The sequence below is a fragment of the Falco punctatus genome (genome assembly GCF_963210335.1).
Source record: "Falco punctatus genome assembly, chromosome: 16".
Classification (NCBI taxonomy): Eukaryota; Metazoa; Chordata; class Aves; order Falconiformes; family Falconidae; genus Falco; species Falco punctatus.
In genome coordinates, this window is record NC_137596.1 from 7761373 (window position 1) to 7780969 (window position 19597).

At 50.7% G+C, this 19597-nt stretch overlaps 1 protein-coding gene and 1 long non-coding RNA gene across 4 annotated transcripts in view; one reads left to right on the plus strand and one right to left on the minus strand.

Moving 5' to 3' along the window:
• Positions 1-19597, plus strand: part of SORL1 (sortilin related receptor 1) — a 53407-nt gene that overhangs the window by 24577 nt on the left and 9233 nt on the right. For 2 of the 3 annotated variants that reach the window (XM_080366399.1, XM_080366401.1), the window contains exons 17-40: positions 600-772; positions 993-1124; positions 1645-1736; positions 2499-2745; positions 3228-3366; positions 4052-4225; positions 4401-4514; positions 5672-5794; positions 6447-6566; positions 9002-9127; positions 9352-9459; positions 9930-10061; positions 10321-10452; positions 11173-11307; positions 11682-11837; positions 12415-12564; positions 12970-13098; positions 14619-14745; positions 15267-15436; positions 16022-16134; positions 16481-16585; positions 17548-17620; positions 18822-18904; positions 19190-19286. In XM_080366399.1, coding sequence (XP_080222525.1) covers positions 600-772; positions 993-1124; positions 1645-1736; positions 2499-2745; positions 3228-3366; positions 4052-4225; positions 4401-4514; positions 5672-5794; positions 6447-6566; positions 9002-9127; positions 9352-9459; positions 9930-10061; positions 10321-10452; positions 11173-11307; positions 11682-11837; positions 12415-12564; positions 12970-13098; positions 14619-14745; positions 15267-15436; positions 16022-16134; positions 16481-16585; positions 17548-17620; positions 18822-18904; positions 19190-19286 — 3150 coding nt within the window. The remainder of the gene's footprint in view (positions 1-599; positions 773-992; positions 1125-1644; positions 1737-2498; positions 2746-3227; positions 3367-4051; positions 4226-4400; positions 4515-5671; positions 5795-6446; positions 6567-9001; positions 9128-9351; positions 9460-9929; positions 10062-10320; positions 10453-11172; positions 11308-11681; positions 11838-12414; positions 12565-12969; positions 13099-14618; positions 14746-15266; positions 15437-16021; positions 16135-16480; positions 16586-17547; positions 17621-18821; positions 18905-19189; positions 19287-19597) is intronic. The other variant, XM_080366400.1, reaches the window with a different exon arrangement.
• LOC308054123 overlaps positions 1-19597 on the minus strand; it is a 136654-nt gene that overhangs the window by 12854 nt on the left and 104203 nt on the right. The window lies entirely within an intron of this gene.

The window sequence follows — 19597 nt, forward strand, 5'->3', positions numbered from 1 at the left end:
CACTTTCATGTACAGTATCTGTTTCGTATCTCTGCATAATCTCGTTAGGGATGCACAGCCAGAGTTACTTACTGACATTACACTTACTCATTAATAGCATTATTGGACTTCACCAGTAGTGTGCTAATGCCCAGGAGACTTTGTCCTGGACCAGGATCCCATTACACTGGATTTGACACAATTCAGAAACAAAACCCACTCTGGGATATTCACTGCAGTGCCAGCGTCCCCTAGGACTCGCAGATTTACATCATTCCCACCTATTTTATGAGATTTTTGAGGAACAGGAGATCAGTGTTTTATTTCTAATTGGTGGCATGCTAATCCGGGAAAGGGTCACGACAGATTTTGCCATCCTTGCCCCCTCCTTCAGCCCCCACTGTGTTCCTGGGCACGAGTGCGCTCCGGACCCACATAAAGCTATTAGCGTGTTCTCATTAACCTAATCCCGCCGAGACAAAGGGCCTTTGCCTCCCTTATGCTGAGGTGCTAAAACGTGCAGTCAGGGGTAAGAAAAAATACCTGGTATTTTCTTTTTGTCCCTTGAGTAGCCTAAACTGGCCAGAAGTGTCTAAATAAGGCTCTCCCTGTTCTTGCAGAGGAGAATGAGTTCATTCTCTACGCCACCCGCTACTCCATCCACCGCTATGACCTCGCCTCTGGCGTCAGTGAGGAGCTGCCCCTGGCTGGGCTGCGAGGGGCAGTCGCCCTGGACTTCGACTATGACCACAACTGCTTGTACTGGGCTGATGTCACTCTGGACATTATACAGGTGAGCCAGGGAGTGGAGATGCTGCCGCAGCCCCGGCTGCCCGTGTCATCGCCTCCGTGCACCGCGGGCAGGTGGTGCACATACATACACCCTGAAAACCAAATGTTTGTCTTGGGTACTCCTTCCCTCCGAGCTACGGCTTGCCTCGCACACCTGACCGTGCTCTCCTTGAGGCTGTGGAAATTCCTCATCTTTTATTCTGATTTTTTTTCCCCCCCAGCGTCTTTGTCTCAACGGGAGCTCTGGGCAAGAAATAATCATAAGTACTGGGCTGGAGACAGTGGAAGCTTTGGCCTTTGAACCACTCAGTCAGTTGCTGTACTGGGTCAATGCCGGGATTCCCAAAATTGAGGTACAGCTATGCCGACCCATGCTAAAAAGAGGTGATTGTGTTGGTGCATCCTTGAGGCTGGGCCCTGAGCTGGGTGCTGCCCTGAAGTCTCATGGCGGGGGGGGCATTACTGCACACTGACCCTTGTCCCACGTGCCACTTTATTGGATCTAAATGCAAACAGGATACGGTACCATGCAGCCCTATGTACTTAAACCGGGGTCGGTCTGTGAGACTGAATTGCGCAGCAGAAATCGGGGGTGGTGGTGGTGGAAAGCAACGTCCTCGTGCAGTACATGCAGCCAGCACAGGGTACAGACAGAGCACTGCAGCAGCCGGCTGCTTGCTCAGTCACACAGAAATGTCAATACCTACACCAATCCATCCTCTTTTATCACCTGCCTCACTGTAACCGCTCCCTCTGCCCATGGAAGCTGTTTTATGAGGGAGTAGTAATTACCGGCCACAGATTTTACCTAACTTTAACCAGTGCAGTTGCCCACAGTAAATGCACAGCTCCTCTTTTTGGTTACGACTTTAGGTTGCCAATCCAGACGGAGACCTGCGACTTACTGTCCTCAATTCCTCGATACTTGAACGACCCAGAGCCCTTGCTCTAGTTCCCCAAGATGGGTAAGAAATCGAGCATCACAAGTAGTCAGGTACCCTGGTATTGCCCAGGGGTGCCATGCTGTTACAGGCCCTCCTTCAACACTACACTTGTAAGACACAAACGCAAGGGAGGGTGCTGCTCAGAAAGCTTGGTGAGGCTCAGCCCCAAAGGGTGCGACAGGGGGATGGGAGCCGCAGCGGGCAGTGCAGCGAGGCATGGCTCAGTCCTGCGCCACACTCTTGCCATCATGTGCCCGACCGAGGCACCAGCTGCCTCGCAGCAATCACAGACTTGGTTTTTCTTTCAGTTTAACGGCTCTTTTCCTACCCATACTTATCTACTAGTAAATAACTTTTCCTGCCAGTAAAACTGGCTGGTCAGTGGGGAAAGCTGCAGTGATGCTTGAGAAACCGAGCCGTGCTCAAATTCAGGAGCCAAACGCAAGTTACATCTCCTGAGTATGGTTTTGCCGTGGCTGCTGCGCTGCAAGTGTAGTGCTTACAAACCTGAGCTGTCTTTAGGTGTGTGTGCTAAAGCAAAGCAGTTCAGCACAAGGTAACCTACAGCTGCACTCGCACCACAGAACCTGCAGCTAAATAAGCCTCTGTGCTGCTTGTAGGTCTGCCGCTGGCATTCATTAGAATTGCAAAGAGCTGCCTTTCCAAAGGCATTTCTTGCAAGAGACGTGGAATGTGAAGTACTCAAACCTCTGCTTCATAACTTGTTTCCTTTTGATGAGCTGTTTTGTTATGATTTTGAGTAACCTCTCTGCCTGTGGTCAGATTGATGTTCTGGACAGACTGGGGAGACTCCAGAGCTGGCATTTACAGAAGCGACATGGATGGGTCATCGGCTGGGTGCATCGTGTCAGAGGGTGTGCGGTGGCCAAATGGCATTTCTGTGGATGAGCACTGGATCTACTGGACTGAAGCCTATATGGACAGGATTGAGAGGGTCAATTTCAATGGGCTGCAGAGATCTGTGATCCTGGACAGCCTCCCTCACCCTTACGCTATTGCTGTATTTAAGGTATGTTTGCAACGGCTTGTTTCCCATTGGTATGTGTTTCCATAGTGTGCACACTCTGAGGTTAGTCTGTCTATGCGGTGGGTGGCGAAGGAGCGTTGAGCGCACTGGATTTGGAGGGTAGGAGTGGGTGTGATGCTTGCTCTCTTTCTTGCTCCTGGCATGTCCCCACAAACCCTGAAACAAGCGGGCAGGTGCAGTTGAAACTGGGACCAACATCCAAGAGATGTGCAGCTTTCCCAAGCAGCTGCACTGCGCGATGTTCCCCAGATTGTTTGCCACTCAGCACATGTGACTGCTGCTTCCATTCCTGCTCAAATCCCAGCTCAGGTCTTCCCCTTCTTCTGCCCTTTGGGCTGGGGAGACTTTGCACTCTTGATTGCTCTGCGCATCCAGGCAGTTGCTGTGGCTTAGTGCAGTAACCGCTGATGGGCACGGCCCTGGCAGCACTGCTCCTCACGCTAAGAGCAAAGCCTCTGTTTCAGAATGAAATCTACTGGAATGACTGGTCACAGCTGAGTATTTTCAGAGCATCCAAAACCAGCGGCTCAAAAATGGAGATCTTAGTCAGCCGGCTAAATGGGATCATGGATATGAAAATCTTTTACAGAGGGAAGACAACAGGTGAGTGCAGGTGATCTTTCCTGCGATTTAGAAGTGCGTTCATCCCCCGTTTCTGTAGGTTGCCAGGCCACTGGGCCATCCCAGCTCACACTTTGTGAGCCTGAATATATCCCTATTCCTGCAGAGTCTGAATCTCAGGCACCGTTGTAAGGAATGGGTTCCGTGAGCAGTGCACCTGCCTTTTCAGCTGCCAGGAGAGATGCTCCCCATCAGGGAGACAGACCATAGGGCAGTCAGCTGTGGTGGCACCTTAGAGCTTAGGTCACGGAGCATGGCCTTCCCCTGTAGAGGGCCGTAGGGGCCAAAAAAAATACAGGGTCTCAGAGCTGCACCAGCTTTGCCCTTCACTTCGTCATCCATCTGGGCTGCGATAAGGGAGAAGCAGCCCCTGTGTGTGAATGCTCTGAAGGGACTGGATTCATTTTCAAACAGGTAAAAGGCTGCCAAAGGGCTTTGCCAGTCAGCAGCCTGCAACAGACTGGGAGGACCTTTAAGGCCCTCGATCTCCCTTGCAGCAGATGGCTCTGTACATTTCTAAGGCCAGCCTCAGCACTCAGTACCGCAGAGCTGGCTCCTAATCGGGGTCTGAACCCAAAGCCTGGGATGGAAGGTGAAACTGGGCTTCCTACGGCATCTCCAGCCCTCTGTCCTGACAATGTCCTCTTCCTCCCTGCTCTTGCTCCAGGGGAGAATGCCTGCATTGCCAAGCCCTGCAGCCTGCTTTGCCTGCCCAAGTCGAACAATGGCAGGAGCTGCAAGTGCCCCGAGGGGGTGTCCAGCACCTTGCTGCCCACAGGGGAGGTGAAGTGTGACTGTCCTCATGGCTATATCATGAAGAACAACACCTGCATAAAGGAAGGTAAAACCCTGCTTAGTTCTTGCTGCTGCTTTACATTGAGAGGCAGATTCTGCTGTTGCAAGAGGTCAGCACAACCTTTCTGCTGCCCTTTGGACGAGGAGGAGTATGTCCTATCTTCTGAAAGCGCAGCGTCACGCCTAATGCCACCTTGTTTTTGTTTTCCCTTTTGCACCAGAAAACACGTGTCTGCCAAACCAGTACAGATGCTTCAATGGGAACTGCATAAACAGCATTTGGCAGTGTGACAATGATAATGACTGTGGGGACATGAGTGATGAGAAGAACTGCCGTAAGTGTCCTGTGGTGGCGTTTGCTTGTTCAAATGTAGATGTGTGCTCTGTCAGCATTGCACCTGAGCCGATGGTCTACGCTCTGTTCATAGTCATGGAGAGCAAGAGGTGCTCTGGGGGTGTATCTCATCTCCTCTGGCAGACATTGGAAGCTGGTTGGATGAGTTGTCCTGCAAGGGCCGGTATTTCCCCCTTGACCAGCTCAGGTGTAAATGTCTAAAATTTGGTGAGATTGATGCCAGCTGTCATGTGAGGGCGTGTGTTTGTCTCTTGCAGTAATTGTCTTCTGAGGCCAATTGAGGGCACAGCCGATACCAAGGAAAAGAGTGTGGATAGAAAGTGACTTTCTGTCTGCATCATGCAGATGTGGGTGTCTTGTTGAGCTAATAAATTGAGTTCACACATTAAAGATGGAGGTCACCTTTTCAAGTAAAATTAGGGACCACTGATGCAGGAGGGGGAGATGTTCCACAGCTTTGCAGAGCCTGAAGCATTTGGATTACTGCACTGTGGAAAAAGGGCCGGGTTTAAAGTTAGGAATCAGTGGAGGACCAGGTGTTTGTGGACAGATGCTGTTTATGCCCATTTTTTACCGATAAGGAGCTTATTTTCCTGCTAACATTGAGGTACTAGTCAGCAGAGTCCAAGTCTGAGTTCATTGTCTGGCTCCAGGTGAGGGAAAGCCTCTGGGGGTACCCGTTCCTCTGTGTGGGTTTGCTGGGAGGCTCACCAGTCTGGCACAGGGATGCTGCCTTGGACAGGAACACTCGGGCCCAGTCTTTCCCCTCCTTTGGCTACCCTGTCTCATCCCACCACCCATGGTTTCAGGGCCCCTTTGTGGGGAGCAGCCACCTCCACAGCCTTGGCTTTCTTGCTCGCTGGCTGGGAAGTGCTGCCTCTGGCTTGCAAGTGGACATGACAGTGGCAGGAGCTTCAGTCCTGACCCCCAGACAGACGGCTAACCCTGCTCTGCTCTGCTTTATGGAGAGTGCCTCATAATGACAGCAAAATACAGTAATAGTTACTCAGGCTGCATTGAGCAAAGCCTGAAGGATGCTGTCCCTCTCCCTACACCGATTACTTGGGCAGCAGGAACCATCTCCCAACCACTGCCTTAGCCTCCTTCTCCTTCTCCTCTCCCTCCCTGCTGCGTTAGCCACCACCATGTGTGATGCTGAGATGCAGTTCCGCTGCCAGGGCTCAGGGACCTGCATCCCGCTGTCCTACAAATGTGACCTGGAGGACGACTGTGGGGATAACAGCGATGAAAGTCACTGTGGTGAGTGCCCTCACTCAAACCTCCTTCCCTGTCCCTATGCAAAGGTGGAAAGCCCAGCAGTGTTTTGGGACAGGCTACTACTCGTAGACACTGTAAAGTAAGGCAGCGCTTTGCCTGATCCCACATTTATTCTGGCCAGCAGCTGCCTCCCATCATTTACTGGGTGCTGGGAAATGAGGGACGGGAGCAGAGAGCGAGGCTGTGTGCTGGTTCTCCCTCTTGCTGTGGTCTGGCAGGGAGACTTCTGAGCCGTTATCATCCAGCTCTCCGGCTCTGCTCCTTGGGTGCTCCTGTGGCCCAGAGCCAGGAGAGGTTTGGTAGAGATTACAAGCTGGCCTTGGGCAGCTGCCCAGCAAGTGCATGGGAAGGCATGGGTTGCTCAGTGGTGCTATATTTGTGGCCATCCACCTCCAGCTTAGCCATTTGGAGAGGCGGGGTGCTGAACTGAAGAGGCTAGTAAACAGCAGGGCGGTAGGTCTTGGTCATTCAGGGCTAGGGACAAGGCAGGAAAACATGCTCTCAAGATGAGTCCCCTTTGCAGGACTGTCTAGTCTGTCACCTCTGAGACAGCAGCCTCAATAGCTCACGTGAAGCTTTCCTTCTGCTGTCCTCTGGCTCCAACAACATCTGAAATGTGTGTGCTTGTTTGCAGAGGCTCACCAGTGTAGAAATGATGAATTCAGCTGCAGCTCAGGGATGTGCATTCGTCTCTCCTGGAAGTGTGATGGTGATAACGATTGCAGGGACTGGTCTGATGAAGCGAACTGCACTGGTAAGCACTTTGATGTGATCAATAACCATCTGTTGCAAACACTCATTACTTAGAGCCTGAAGTGCTGTATGCATTGGCCAACATCTTGTGCCTCAGTTTCCCTGCTTGTTATCTGAGCCGCCCAGCAGGGCAGCCAGGCAGGCTGCAGCTCGGCTCGGGGTGATGTAATGCTCCAAAAGCAAAGGGCTTCTTTCCTCCAGTGCCTTCAACAGGCCGTAGGACCTGCTCTGAATTTGCTGACAGCTTTGTGATGCTCGCACAATGATCCAGCTTTGCTTTTTACTTGCAAGATTGCACCAACAGGCGTGCCTGGCTGTGGTGGCCACGGGGCCGTCCACCTTTTGTGTGCCAGCCGGCGGCGGCCGTGCCTTTGAAGCTGCATTGAATGGGGTAGCAGGTCTGTGGCTGCTGGGCAGCCAGAGGATGTTTCTGCACAGAAAGGGCTCCTTTGTTGCATGGAGGCAGCAAACAGGCCAGCATGCACTGGTGGCGTTTCACAGCTTGAACTTTGGCCATTTTCTTGCCATTCAATAAGTTGCAGAAAATGGACATGTTCTTTACAGCTTCTCCGCAATTAATTGATCTAATGGCGAGGCAGATTTAATTTGGGAAGTGACTTCTCTTCTAGTAGCCTCACTTTGCTCCATGAGTGTGAGAATCTAACGACAGTGTTACATGTGAAAGATCCACTCTTGGGTTTGCTTACAACTCATACTGGTGCAACCTGGTTGCCAGAAATAGTATTGTTCCTGGTTCAGGATTCCTGTGCAGCGCGACCTGCACCTGTGAGCCTCATTCTGTATTTGCAGCTGAAAGTCACAACACTCAACCATAATCAGCACCACAATGTAAAACTGATGTTCCTTAGCAGTCTTCCGAGGTTAACACCCAGGCAGAGCCTTCTTTTTCATTAGAAAAACCAGCAGGTAACAATGTATCGGTCTTTTCCATTAAAAAAAACACCCCAAAACCAACCAGGCCAAAACCTTAAGTATTTGCATGAGAAGAGAGTTCTGAGAGCAGGCAGTACTTCAGTTCATCAGTGAAAGACACAAGACCATACTTGTAAAGCAATACAGGGGATATTTCAGGATAAAAGCAGTGGTTTCCACGCTGTGTGGCTGAGATCAGCCTGTCGGAGCAGATGGGCTGATGGGGCCAGGGGAGCCCTGTGGGGAGCACGAGAGCCCTGGGGGATGCCGACAGCGGCTTTGCTGTGGCCGCAGCCCTGGAGCTGCTGGGGCAGACAGCGATGCCGACTGCTGTCCTGGGGCTCTGGCACGAGGATCTAGGAGATCCCTTACAGGCCTCTGAGCTCCTGTCGTACTCACCCCCTGTGGCACTTGCCGTGCCTTGAGCGTACGTGCTGTACAGCGTGGCACTGGGGATCCTGGTCGTTAGTATTCCAAGTACGTGGCTATATAAGAAGGTTTAATTTATATTTGTATCACTTATCTCTCATACGAGTTTCTCCAGAGAGAATTACTACAGGAAGGGAACCTACTTCAAAAAGCATATTGGGTTTGTAGATCCTAAAGTTGAAATTATCTAAGAGGATCGCAATTATTTGAGAAACATTTCATCTGACTTCACCGACTGCACTTATTGCTCTTATCTAAAATAATTACATTTCATGCTGAATACCTAATAGAATATTACTGCCACAAGATTGTAGTATTTTGAAATACCTGCAAGTGCATGTCACTCGCTAACCTAAAATTCAGTAGCATCCAATTTAATTAAGTTGAGCATTGCTTTTCTTCTCAATAATAATGAGTGCTCTCCTGCTTGAAGAGTAGTATTTGTCTCTAAAGTGACAACACAGACTAGGCTTCAACCAAGATACCCCAAAGGCAGATACTTTCGTGACAGGAGCCTAAGGAGAGCCAGGGCCCTACTCCCTTGGAAACCCAAGGAGAATTATATTTCTAGTTTGCTTTGGCAACACAGAAAAGCCTTGCCTGCCTTAATTAAAGTCTGTCTCTGAGTCTGTCCTGCCCTGCGCGGGGGACCCTGCTGCTCTGCCAAGGCTTGCTTGCTCACTGCGACATTTCTTGCCATCTCTGGCAAGGTACCACCACTGTCACCTTTGTGCACACACCCCAACGACCCAGATCAAAGGGAAAGAGGCTCCTAACTTTGGGAGAGCTCTGAGAGGGCTCGCTAGCCTCTGAAAGCCATCCCTTAGGCACAGCAGGCTTGTGAGCAAGCACAGCATGGAGGGGAAAAAGCCATGGCATGACCCAGGGAGAGTCTGGACTCCCAGCAATCTCTTGCCCACGGGGTGGTCAGCTGTGCTCAGTGCTGGGACCTGCTGCAGCGCGGTGTCCCTGTGCAGGCGGAGGGAGCAGGGGTGCATGGCGGGGCCCAACTCAACGCACACAGGGATGTGGGGTCACCCCACGCTCAGGCGGTCCCCCTGGCTCTGGTTTCAGCAGTATATCACACCTGTGAGGCCTCCAGCTTCCAGTGCCAGAACGGCCACTGCATCCCACAGCGCTGGGCCTGCGATGGGGACGCCGATTGCCAGGATGGCTCCGATGAGGACCCTGCCAACTGCGGTAATGCGTGCCACATGCGGAGTGGGATCTGCTACGGGGTGGGAGGGATTTCTACAAACTCTCTGAGGTAATGCTGCGGCAAACTCACGGGGACAACTGCCATCCCTCCAAAAGCAGGCAGACACAGGGAGAAGGCAACTGGGGCCGTGCCAGGGCTTTTTGTAGCTAACTAAATGCAGCTTTAAAAAAACCCCACACAACATCCACCCAATTCTGAATTTCAGAAAAAAAGTGCAACGGCTTCCAGTGCCCGAACGGCACTTGCATCCCAACCAGCAAACACTGCGACGGCATCAACGACTGCTCCGACGCCTCGGATGAGCAGCACTGTGGTGGGTACCAGGGCTGCAGGGAGCTGGCGGGGCCCTGGCAGCGAGGGCTGACAGCCTTCATGGTCTGCCAGAGCTTGTCTCACTGGGAGAAAAGCCCTGGCGAGATAATGGGAAAGCTTTAGTTAGCATTCAGGAGCCCCCTGGGAAATCGGCTGGTCTGCAGCATCAGCAAAAGGCGCAGTAGGCAGGGCTGTGACAGACAGGGAGGTTATGCTGTCACAAGCTGTATTCAGGGAGGTGCCCACACCCCTTCTGGTGCGTGTGCCAACCCGCTTGCACCCCGGCACGCTATCAGGCAAGGGCAGCCTGTGCCAGGACAGAGCTCGAGCGATTTGTCTTGGAAACTTTCTGTAACTTCCTGAAATCCAGCCACTGCGCTCAGGTCTGTGCAGATGACAGCAGGTGGCATTCCTGCTGCCAAGGACAGCAGAGGTGCCATCTCCTCTCCTTTTGACCTCCCATTTCTCCAGAACCGCTGTGCACCCGCTACATGGATTTTGTGTGCAAGAACCGGCAGCAGTGCTTGTTCCACTCCATGGTGTGCGATGGCATCATCCAGTGTCGAGATGGATCAGATGAAGATGCCAACTATGCTGGCTGCTGTAAGTGTGATATTGTGCATCTTTGCAAAAGGGGGTTTGGCTAGGGAATGAAACCAGAGGCATGGAGAGGAGAGTGCATTCCCCAGGGTACCAGAACACTGCCAGATCTCCTAAGAGGTGGCTCTGGACTGTAGTGTTCTGCTTATAAATCCATGATTGCCTCTGAGTGTGCTCCTTCCTTCCTCCTCAACAATGAGCTTCCGTCAAGCCCTTGGTCTTGACACATAAACCTTTGATGTCTCTCCATGCCGCCCTGCAGCCCAGGACCCTGAGTTCCACCGGACCTGCGACCAGTTCAGCTTCCAGTGCCAGAACGGCGTGTGCATCAGCCTGGTGTGGAAGTGCGATGGGATGGATGACTGTGGTGATTACTCTGACGAAGCAAACTGTGGTGAGCAGTACCTCAGGGTCTCTTGTTACCATAGCTCCAGCCTCCTTTGAATTTCAGGAGCATAGCCTACTGGCTTGTTCATGTTTTATGTAGGCATTCACGTATGTACATACACGTGCATGTGCGTAGCATTCCACTTGCTCATCGCAATGTCTTGCATGGAGATCAGTATCGTTTTCTTCATCTTGCATGTAGGTAAAGTGAAGCACACTGAAAATCGGATACGGCTGGCAGATCTTGTGGTTGGCTAAATCATGTGTGACCGGATTTACTCCACAGATTCCCAGCCCAAAGCAGACAGGCAGTTTTCAGCCAAACTCAATATTTACCACTGCTCCCTGGGTAGCCGTAGGAGTGGTACCCAGGCAATGAAGCAGCTGTGTCTTCATTTTGGACTTGCAGGGTTTGCTTCTCCATTTCTGCCATGCTTTGTCTGAATTTTGCCGTCAGCTCTGGTTCTGAGATCGTAGGTGGTGTCTGGCCATGAAGCACTCAGCATGTAGACATAATAGTGGTGGCAACAGGCTAGCGAGGGCTGTGAGAAGTGGGGATGCTGAAGATGAAGAAAAAGGACCCTGCCTGTGCTGCTCAGGGAAATTGGGTGATGCTTGATGCTATCTGGGCCAGCTGTAGCCTGGCCTGAGGTGCCTCTACATCTCAGCAGTGCTGAAGGCTGGTGAGATAACTGTAGGGCTGATGGGACTCTCCTCTCGTTGTCAGAAAACCCAACAGAGGCCCCGAACTGCTCCCGGTACTACCAGTTCCAGTGCGGGAATGGGCACTGCATCCCCAACCGGTGGAAGTGTGACGAGGAGAATGACTGCGGGGACTGGTCTGATGAGAAGGACTGTGAAGGTCAGGGCACACGGAGCTCTGCTCTGCTCGCGGGAGCCCTGGCCCAGGCTGGGCTGTGGCACACTGAAAGACCACTCTCAGCATCAGCTGCCTTCCCACAGCGCTGCTTGGGGCAGCCTGTGGCAGCCCCCATGGCTCCAAAAAATGAATGGGCTGAGTGTACACTCATATATCTTCTTACTCTGTGTTTTTGGCAATCCTGATTAGGAGCTGTGCAGATACAATACAGATGAAAACATTGGGCTTGTAATACTATGCCTGCTCCCCACTTCCCTCCATTACTAGTGGCTCTCAATCTGCTGGGAACGGGCCCGGCTTACAGCCTGTGCGCAGGAGCAAGGATCTCAGATCAGCTCTCCCTGCTGCGTTTTTAGGTTCTCCAGTTCATCCCATTACTACATCGATCTCACCGACGTGTTTACCAAATCACTTCCGTTGCAACAGCGGCACCTGCATCATGAACAGCTGGGTCTGTGACGGCTACAAGGACTGCACCGATGGCTCTGACGAGGAAGCCTGCCCAACTTCACGTAAGCTTTTCTCTTCGTCACCCTTTTCCTGTAGGGTCACATCTGCAAGGACTGTGGGCCTTTCAAGTCTCGGAGCCTTCCCACGTTACAGGGTTAAATTACACCGTGGTGTAAAAGCCCACCCACCTTCTCCTCTGTCCCTGGGGTCAGACCTCCTGCTACCAGCTGGGACACTGCTCCAGCTCCACATGCACTGAAGTACTGCTGCAGCAGGCCCCTGCCCCTGCTCGCTGTCATGTCTTAGACTGTGTAGGGGCACGGAGAGCAGGGCTGCGGGCTGGGTTTGCAGCTCACACCTGCACTGAAGGTAGAAGAGGGCTCCTCGCTGCAGTCCTTGCTAAGGCTTGCCGAGCTCTGAGCTGCTGCAGGACATCCCCCGCGGGCGGGCAGTTGCTTTTCCCAGCCCTCTGCAGTCAGGAGAGCGGATGGCTTAGGTGTCTCCCAGCAGAACCTGCTAGATGGGAAGAGATTGCCATCTAGTGGAATCGGGACCTGGGGACAGGTTTTGGTCCCTCCTGGTGGCAGCAGCCGCCTGGCTGTGCCTTGGGGCCGTTTCCTCACTCGCTGGTGTGTGCAGGGCCCAACGTGACGGCCACCCCCCCGGGGCTCCCAGGACGCTGCAGCCGGTTCGAGTTCGAGTGCCAGCAGCTGCACAAGTGCATCCCCAACTGGAAGCGGTGCGACGGTGTGCGGGACTGCCAGGATGGCACGGACGAGAGGAACTGCCGTGAGTGCCGCGAGGGGAGAGTGTCTCGCCTGGCTCTTTCCCTTGGGAAGTTCTTTGTGAGACGGGGGAGCCACTGAGGAGTTTTATCGCTGGTGAAATCCTTGCAGTAAATGCAGTGTTACAGTAAAAATAGGAATAAAAAGCCCAAACAACCAGTGCCATCCCTATTAGAAGTCCAGTTGTTTTCTGTGGGATAAGCTCCAGGTTCTTCTGATGCCACCATGTCAGAAGATGCAGCCAGAACAAGACAGCCCTATGACTGACACGCTCTGCCTGAGCTCCCTCCCCGACATGCAGCCACCCCAGCATCATGCCTGCTTTTGAAGCAGCACTGCCACTGCAGGCAACTCAGTGCTGGTCAGAGTGTTCCTGCGCTGAGTCCTGAAACCATTCTGCCTCTTTCAGCTACTCGCAGCACCCTGTCATGCCCTAATGGTTACAAATGCGAGGACGGAGAGGCCTGCATTATGGTGACAGAGCGGTGTGATGGATATCTGGACTGCTCAGACAGCAGCGATGAGAGGAACTGCACTGGTAAGCAGCAGCCCTCTCCCATTTCTCATGCCCTGCTCTGTGTTAGCACGCAAAGGTGCTCTCCTGGTTACGTGACCTTTCATTCACAACATCCTAGACGTACCTGCCTCTGTTCAGTTGTCCAAGCTTCCTCCTCACCCATTTATAACCCGCTGGGACAAACTTCCCAACCAGCTCCTACACTGACAATTTGTCTTCCAGCAGCCTCAGACATAGAAAAATAACTTTAGAATGGGTAGGAGCAAAGCTGTCTATTTTATGTGACCCACAGGTGAAGCAATAGTCTCCAGCTCTGTCTTCTTTTGCAAGGTGACCCTGGGAGCCATGGCACGTGCCCTGCTGCCTTCGCTAGTCCTCCCACGCTGGCCTTTGATGGCCCTGTGGAGGCAGGCGGGATGCACGCAGCAGCGCGCCCTGGGCAGAGGACAGCGATCAATTGCTGTCTGGCCAGCCATGAGATTCAGCTGCTTTCCTACTGAACTGCTTGGGGGTTTGAGCATGAATCAGGTTCTAGTTCTTTAATTAAATATTGATTGGGAGAGGCTAGCAGGTTCCGGGGAGGGGGAAGGAGCTGCCGAGATTCATGGCTTGGCTGCTACGCCAAGGGGAAACCATCTCTTTTCCCTCAGACAGCTTGTCTTGCTGTGCTTGTCCATGGACCCACGTGCCTGCTGGGTTTCATTTCCAGTTGGTTAGGGGAAGTGAAGCAGCAGCAGTTTGGCTCTGCTCTGCTTGGTTTCTGAAGAGCACTGGGAATGAAGCTGAGCACCCGAGCGGGGCCAGCTCACAGTGTTTGGATGTGGGCTCCGACACACATCCCCAGGGGGAGAGAGCAGGGAATGGCCTAGCAGGAGCAGGGCGTGGATTTGGGCCGTGTCAGATAAGCACCTCCCGTCCCCACCGCTGCCAGCGCTGGATTTCACGGTGCCGCTGTCCCCTAAATGCCTCTCACAAGGTCAGGTAGCGATTCAGCCGCAGAGCTTGCGTCAAGGCAGTCCCCAGACTACTGCCTTAATTACCAGCCTTCACCTGGGTCCTTCTGCTGAATGTGAGATGTGATAAGGAAAAACACACAAAGAAAGGGTCTGGGTGGCCTGCAGTGACAGCACAGATTCATCACATGGGTAGAACAGTGACTTAGCTTGCACTGATCGGTTTGCACTGCTACGCTTCCAAAGTGATGTTCAGTATTTCATCAACAGCCACACTTTATCTTTCCGTAGGGGAAAGGGGATGCTTGTATGATGCAGCATATAGACAACCAAGACATTTTGGGGAGAACTAAGAGCACCAGGGGTATGTTCCTGCTCCGAACTGCCTTCTGGCAAGCCTGCTCTTCTCCACTGATAACACCCACCTAAATTATGCATCTAATTTGAATGGTGCAGATCCTCCCTTCAGTTGTTCTACTGTTTCTGCTTCTGCATGTTGTTTGTGCTCCAAGCATAACTCCTGTTTCTGTTCTGGGCAAAGAGCTCATTTCACTCTGACAGACTTAACTTTTCCTGTTGTCTGCTTAGATGACACGATTGTGTACAAAGTCCAGAACCTCCAGTGGACAGCTGATTTCTCCGGCGATGTAACTTTGACGTGGGCTCGGCCAAAAAGAATGTCCTCGACCTCCTGCGTCTACAACATCTATTACAGGTACACCACCCCTTACACCCATGACCCGTTACTATTACAGGAGAAGCATGAGGTATCAGTTTGCCCCTGTTTACAGCAAAGTACTGTACAGAATCAGGCCTGAAAGACTGAGAGCTGCACAATCTAGTTCTGCTTGGAAAATCTGCTAATACTTGGTTGCAAAGGAGACCCAAAATAGCTGTAACTAGGGGACCTTTGCGAAGAGCTGTATTTGTTTCCTCCCTGATTGTTTGCTCAGACAGTAACATAGCTATGTTCGGGGGTGGGGGTGTGGCATTCCACTTGGGTCTTGTGGGACCGCTAAGAAACCTTAGAGGGTGGTGCTTTTAAGTCACTAAGCTATGTTTAGCTCAGGCTTTCAAAGAGCATCTTTCCAAGCCGGTGGTGTGTTTTTTACTGAAAAGAAAACTAAGCAGCAAGCTCTTAACGTACAGAAAGATGGTTTCACCCTTTGGGACAAGCTGTATCCCCTGTGGTACTGAACACCATCCTGACTGGAAGGGTGTTACTATCTTGTGCAGGATGGTCGGTGAAAGCATTTGGAAGATTTTGGAAACCCACAGCAACAAAACCAACAGTGTTTTGAAAGTCCTAAAGCCTGACTGTACCTATCAGGTGAAAATCCAAGTGCAGTGTCTCAGCCGAGTCTACAACACCAATGACTTCATCACTCTGCGGGCACCTGAAGGATGTAAGCAGACCTGCATGGCTCATACCAGTGACCTGATGCATGCCACTTGGGCTTAGAAAGGAGATACCGTGGAGGTATCCCTGTTAGGAACAAAAGGAGCCTTTCCACAGGCCTGGGAATTGTACTGGACTGGGAAAAACGGCTGCAGGTTCCCTGCCTAGAGTGGGTGCTGCACTGAGTCACCAACCTGCTCTCTTTCGTCCCCGTGACTTAGGGGTTTAGTACCACTGGGAAGCCCATCTCATCTCACAGTGCGGTGCTGAGCCTGTGGGGCTGTTTGGTACCGCACACAGGGAGCGAGATCTGTCCAGCTGTGGAGTGGAGGGCAGGCGAGGAAAGGGATGCAGGATAAAACAAAGAGCTTAACAAAATCCTGGCTCCACCACAGTTAAAAAAAGGCATCATTGCTCCAGAGGGACATGAAAGGGACTTGGACCACCACTGCAGGAATAAAACATCTTCCATGAGCTGGGATTGCTTGGCCATCCCTGCTTTGTCCCAGCCTTTCAGGGGGACCCTGCTTTTCCCCGTGTGATCTGGACACACAGCTGCGACTGTCACTAACACCTCTGTTTCTCTCCCTAGTACCAGATGCTCCCTTTAACCTTCAGCTGTCCCTGAAAAAAGAAGCTGAGGGTGTGGTGACAGGCTGCTGGAGTCCCCCCGTGAACGCCCATGGCCTCATACGGGAATTCATTGTGAGTCCTGCTGCCCAGCGGGGCTGGTTGGCGGTGGGATGGGGAAGGCTGCTGGGCGCTCACAGCAGCGCGGGCTGGCCTGGTGGAGCACAGCTATCTCTGCAGTGGCAGGTGGGCCAGGAACAGGACATTTTGTAGAGGAAATCTGCTGAGGGCATTGGGCATGTTGGGAGAAGAAGTGCTGCAGGGCTGTAGGTAGCGACACAGTTCTCAGGTTCACAGTTTCATTTCTGGCTCCCTTTCTAAGCTTTTGTAGTTCTTTCTCCTGACATTTTGACACAGAGGGACCTGTCACCCTGTAGTATTGTTGACTGTGGAGCCTTATCCCTTGTTTTTGTGCTCCTAGGTGGAATACAGCAGGAGTGGATCCAAGGAGTGGTCATCCCTTAGAACCACCAAGAACTACACTGAGATCAAGAACTTACAGGTCAACACGTTATACACAGTTAGAGTGAGTATTTTCAAAGCTTTACCTCTGCATGCTCTCATTACTTTTCACTAAATGGTCTAAGTCCTGCACAGTCAAGTACTTGTTAAAAGTATGTTGTTAAAATCCTGCTCCTTTAATGGCAGGGGGCTTGGCATTTGCGCTGTGAATGTATATAGTTTCAGGGCCTGAATTAAGGCCCTTGATTTGCTCCTTCTCCCCGAAGACGAGGCTGTATTATGAAATCTGCACTACTAATTGCCCATTCCAATGTCACTGCAATTGTACTGGATCTGGGCCAGAGATAAATTTGGTCCTTACTGTATCACTGGGAAAAGGAGCAGATCTGCCTGTGGGGAATGTATGCACATGGGAGAAGCTGAGTAACGATAGACAAAAGTAATAAGAATAAGAGATGCCAGTCTGCACAGTGAGCCCTGAGAAATATATACCCTGCCACATCGTCCATCCGCCCTGTGCTGAGCGAGCATGGGTTCTTGGGGGAGGTCACTGGGATAAATGCCCCTCACCGCACCCCATGAATCAGTGTTATTCTCACAGCTGGTTGGAGCAAGTCTTTCCTTCCATGATATTCCTTCCCGTACTAATCCGTTCCCAAATAAATCTTTGGAACTAGATTCAGCACTCACATGGACTTCACCGGCATGGTTCTTGCCTACACTATGGCAAATAAGAGTCCAGAGCTCCTTATCTTGATGGACTTTTCATAAAGATCTCATGAGAGAGTGGTTATCTGCAAAGAGGGGGCACCTCCCTCCCCTTAGATTCCTTTAATTGACTTAGTCTGCTTTATCTCTGTAATAAGCATTTTATTGCCAAGTAATTAAGCTATTGCTTGCTTCAAAGTCCTTTTCCCATGAGCTCCACCACATCCATAACCTTGCTCTGACCTCATTCTCTGTTTGCATTATACAATTTTGGTGGCGTACATTTATTCTTATTAACTAACCTTCTTCTTTGAAAAGGTTGCTGCTGTAACTAGTCGAGGAGTGGGAAATTGGAGTGATTCCAAATCCATAACCACCATAAAAGGCAAAGGTAAGTGGTGTTGTTTCAGTCAACTCAGACAACATAACAAAAAGGCAGAATATAAGCCTGAAGTGTTAGCAGCAGCATGCATAACCATCTCCTCACCCTTTATTCTTCCCTGTTGAGTGTTTTGCACTATTTAACAAGTTTGCTGTACCATTTCCCTTAACTTGAGCTGCCTCAAAGTTCAGTGGCAAGTCTGAACGGGTTGCTGCGTCTTCCTCTGAACTCTGTGGCACGTAGGGTGGATGTATGGCTCTGGAAGTGGACGAGAAGCCTGTCCAGAAGGTGCCCCTCTCTCCTAGACTGCAGATGGGTTCCCTCTGACTTGTGTAGGCTAGATCCTACCTTCAGGCAGGCAAGACGCGTTACCACTAACTCCTTCACTGTTGCTGGCTGAAAGGATGGTTGCTCATTCTTCCCCCTCTTAGCTTATGCTTATGATGGTTTCTGCATCTCCTGTAGTTTAGACCACCTAAAGACTGCTAAGGCTCCTAGGAACTATCACAGCCTTACAGTCTGACAGTAGATAAATTCAAACACGGCAGTAAATCATTTCCCTCCAAACTGTTTTTTTAGAAAAGCCTTTTGAACTTACTTGCTTTCATGCCAAGTTTTTCTTCCAAAGCTATATTCTGATGTCAGAATTGTCTGCTAATTTGTTAGATAAAAGTGCATGCTCACTATGTTAACAAAGGAAGGAAGGAAAACACCATGCTACTAAAATTGCAGGATTCAGATAAAATGAAGTACATGAGTACCTGATGGTTAGAACAACAGAGATAGAAGAAACTATAATAGCTTTCACTTCAGGTTTTGCATGAGTGTTTGGCAGCTGTCCCCATCGATAGCTCCTGACCTCCCTCACCAGTTCCTCAGAAGGCCAGAAGCCATTAATTGGGATATGAGCTTGTCCCACTGAGTTCAGAAGGAAAATACCTGTGCCCAGACCCCTGTGCTCCCAGCCTGTGCTGAGCAAGGCGCAGGTAAAGCAGCTTTTAAGTGATTGACTGAAAAAAATGGTGGAGGTACAGCAGGGCTTTCTCTGAGGCACACGGGAGACAGGCAAGGTTGGGGCTGGAAAGATGGGCAAATTCCTGGTCTGAGAGCTGGTTGTCGCAACAGAAGCTTGTATTTTACCTGTCCCCTCTCAATAAGAATTTGTATTTCTTTGTGCTGCGGTAACAGCTGTTTCTCTCTTTCCTTCCAGTCATTCCTCCACCTGTCATACGCATTGAGAGCTATGGCGAGGACTCCATAAGTTTCAGCCTAAAAATGACTACTAATATCAAGGTAACATTTTTACCATTACTTTGAACCTAAAATAAAGAAAAGCAGCCTTTCATTGGGTAAATGGTAGATACTGGATGGGATAAGCTGTTGCCTATTTAATTTATTGCAATAATTTTTAAAAACTCCTTATTTCATGCCAAATAATTTCTTACTTTTCATAAACCACCCCAGCTCTCTTAATTAGGATGGAAAATACCGCACAAAGGCTTTCAGCAGTGAGTCTTTCACTGCATGCAAAACCAGCTGAACTGATAGTTTGTATTGTGTACCCCTGCTGTTTGACAGGTCAGCGGTTACGTTGTGAACATCTACTGGACATTTGATACACACAGGCAGGAAAAAAGGACTCTGATCATAGAAGGAGAAAAGTCCATCCAAAAAGGTAAATTCTGCGCAAAGTGTAAAATTCTGCTTTAGTCAACATCGAATGGAAGGCTTTGGTGAAGGCGATAGGATTTTTTTTTCTTTTTTCCTTTTTTGCAACTAGTAGTTTCTGTTTAGGAAAGAGTAAATCTGGAGAGGACAAACCAGCAAACCCTTGGCCTCTGTTTTTAGGGCTTGGAGATTTCAAGTAGATTTATCCCCTAGAGCTGCACTGGCTTTTTCTCATCACAGGGGATTTTGTTTGTGGTTCCTTATCTACTCCACAAAATGTCAACAATTTCTTGAGTTCTTGTGTATGGTACCTGTCCA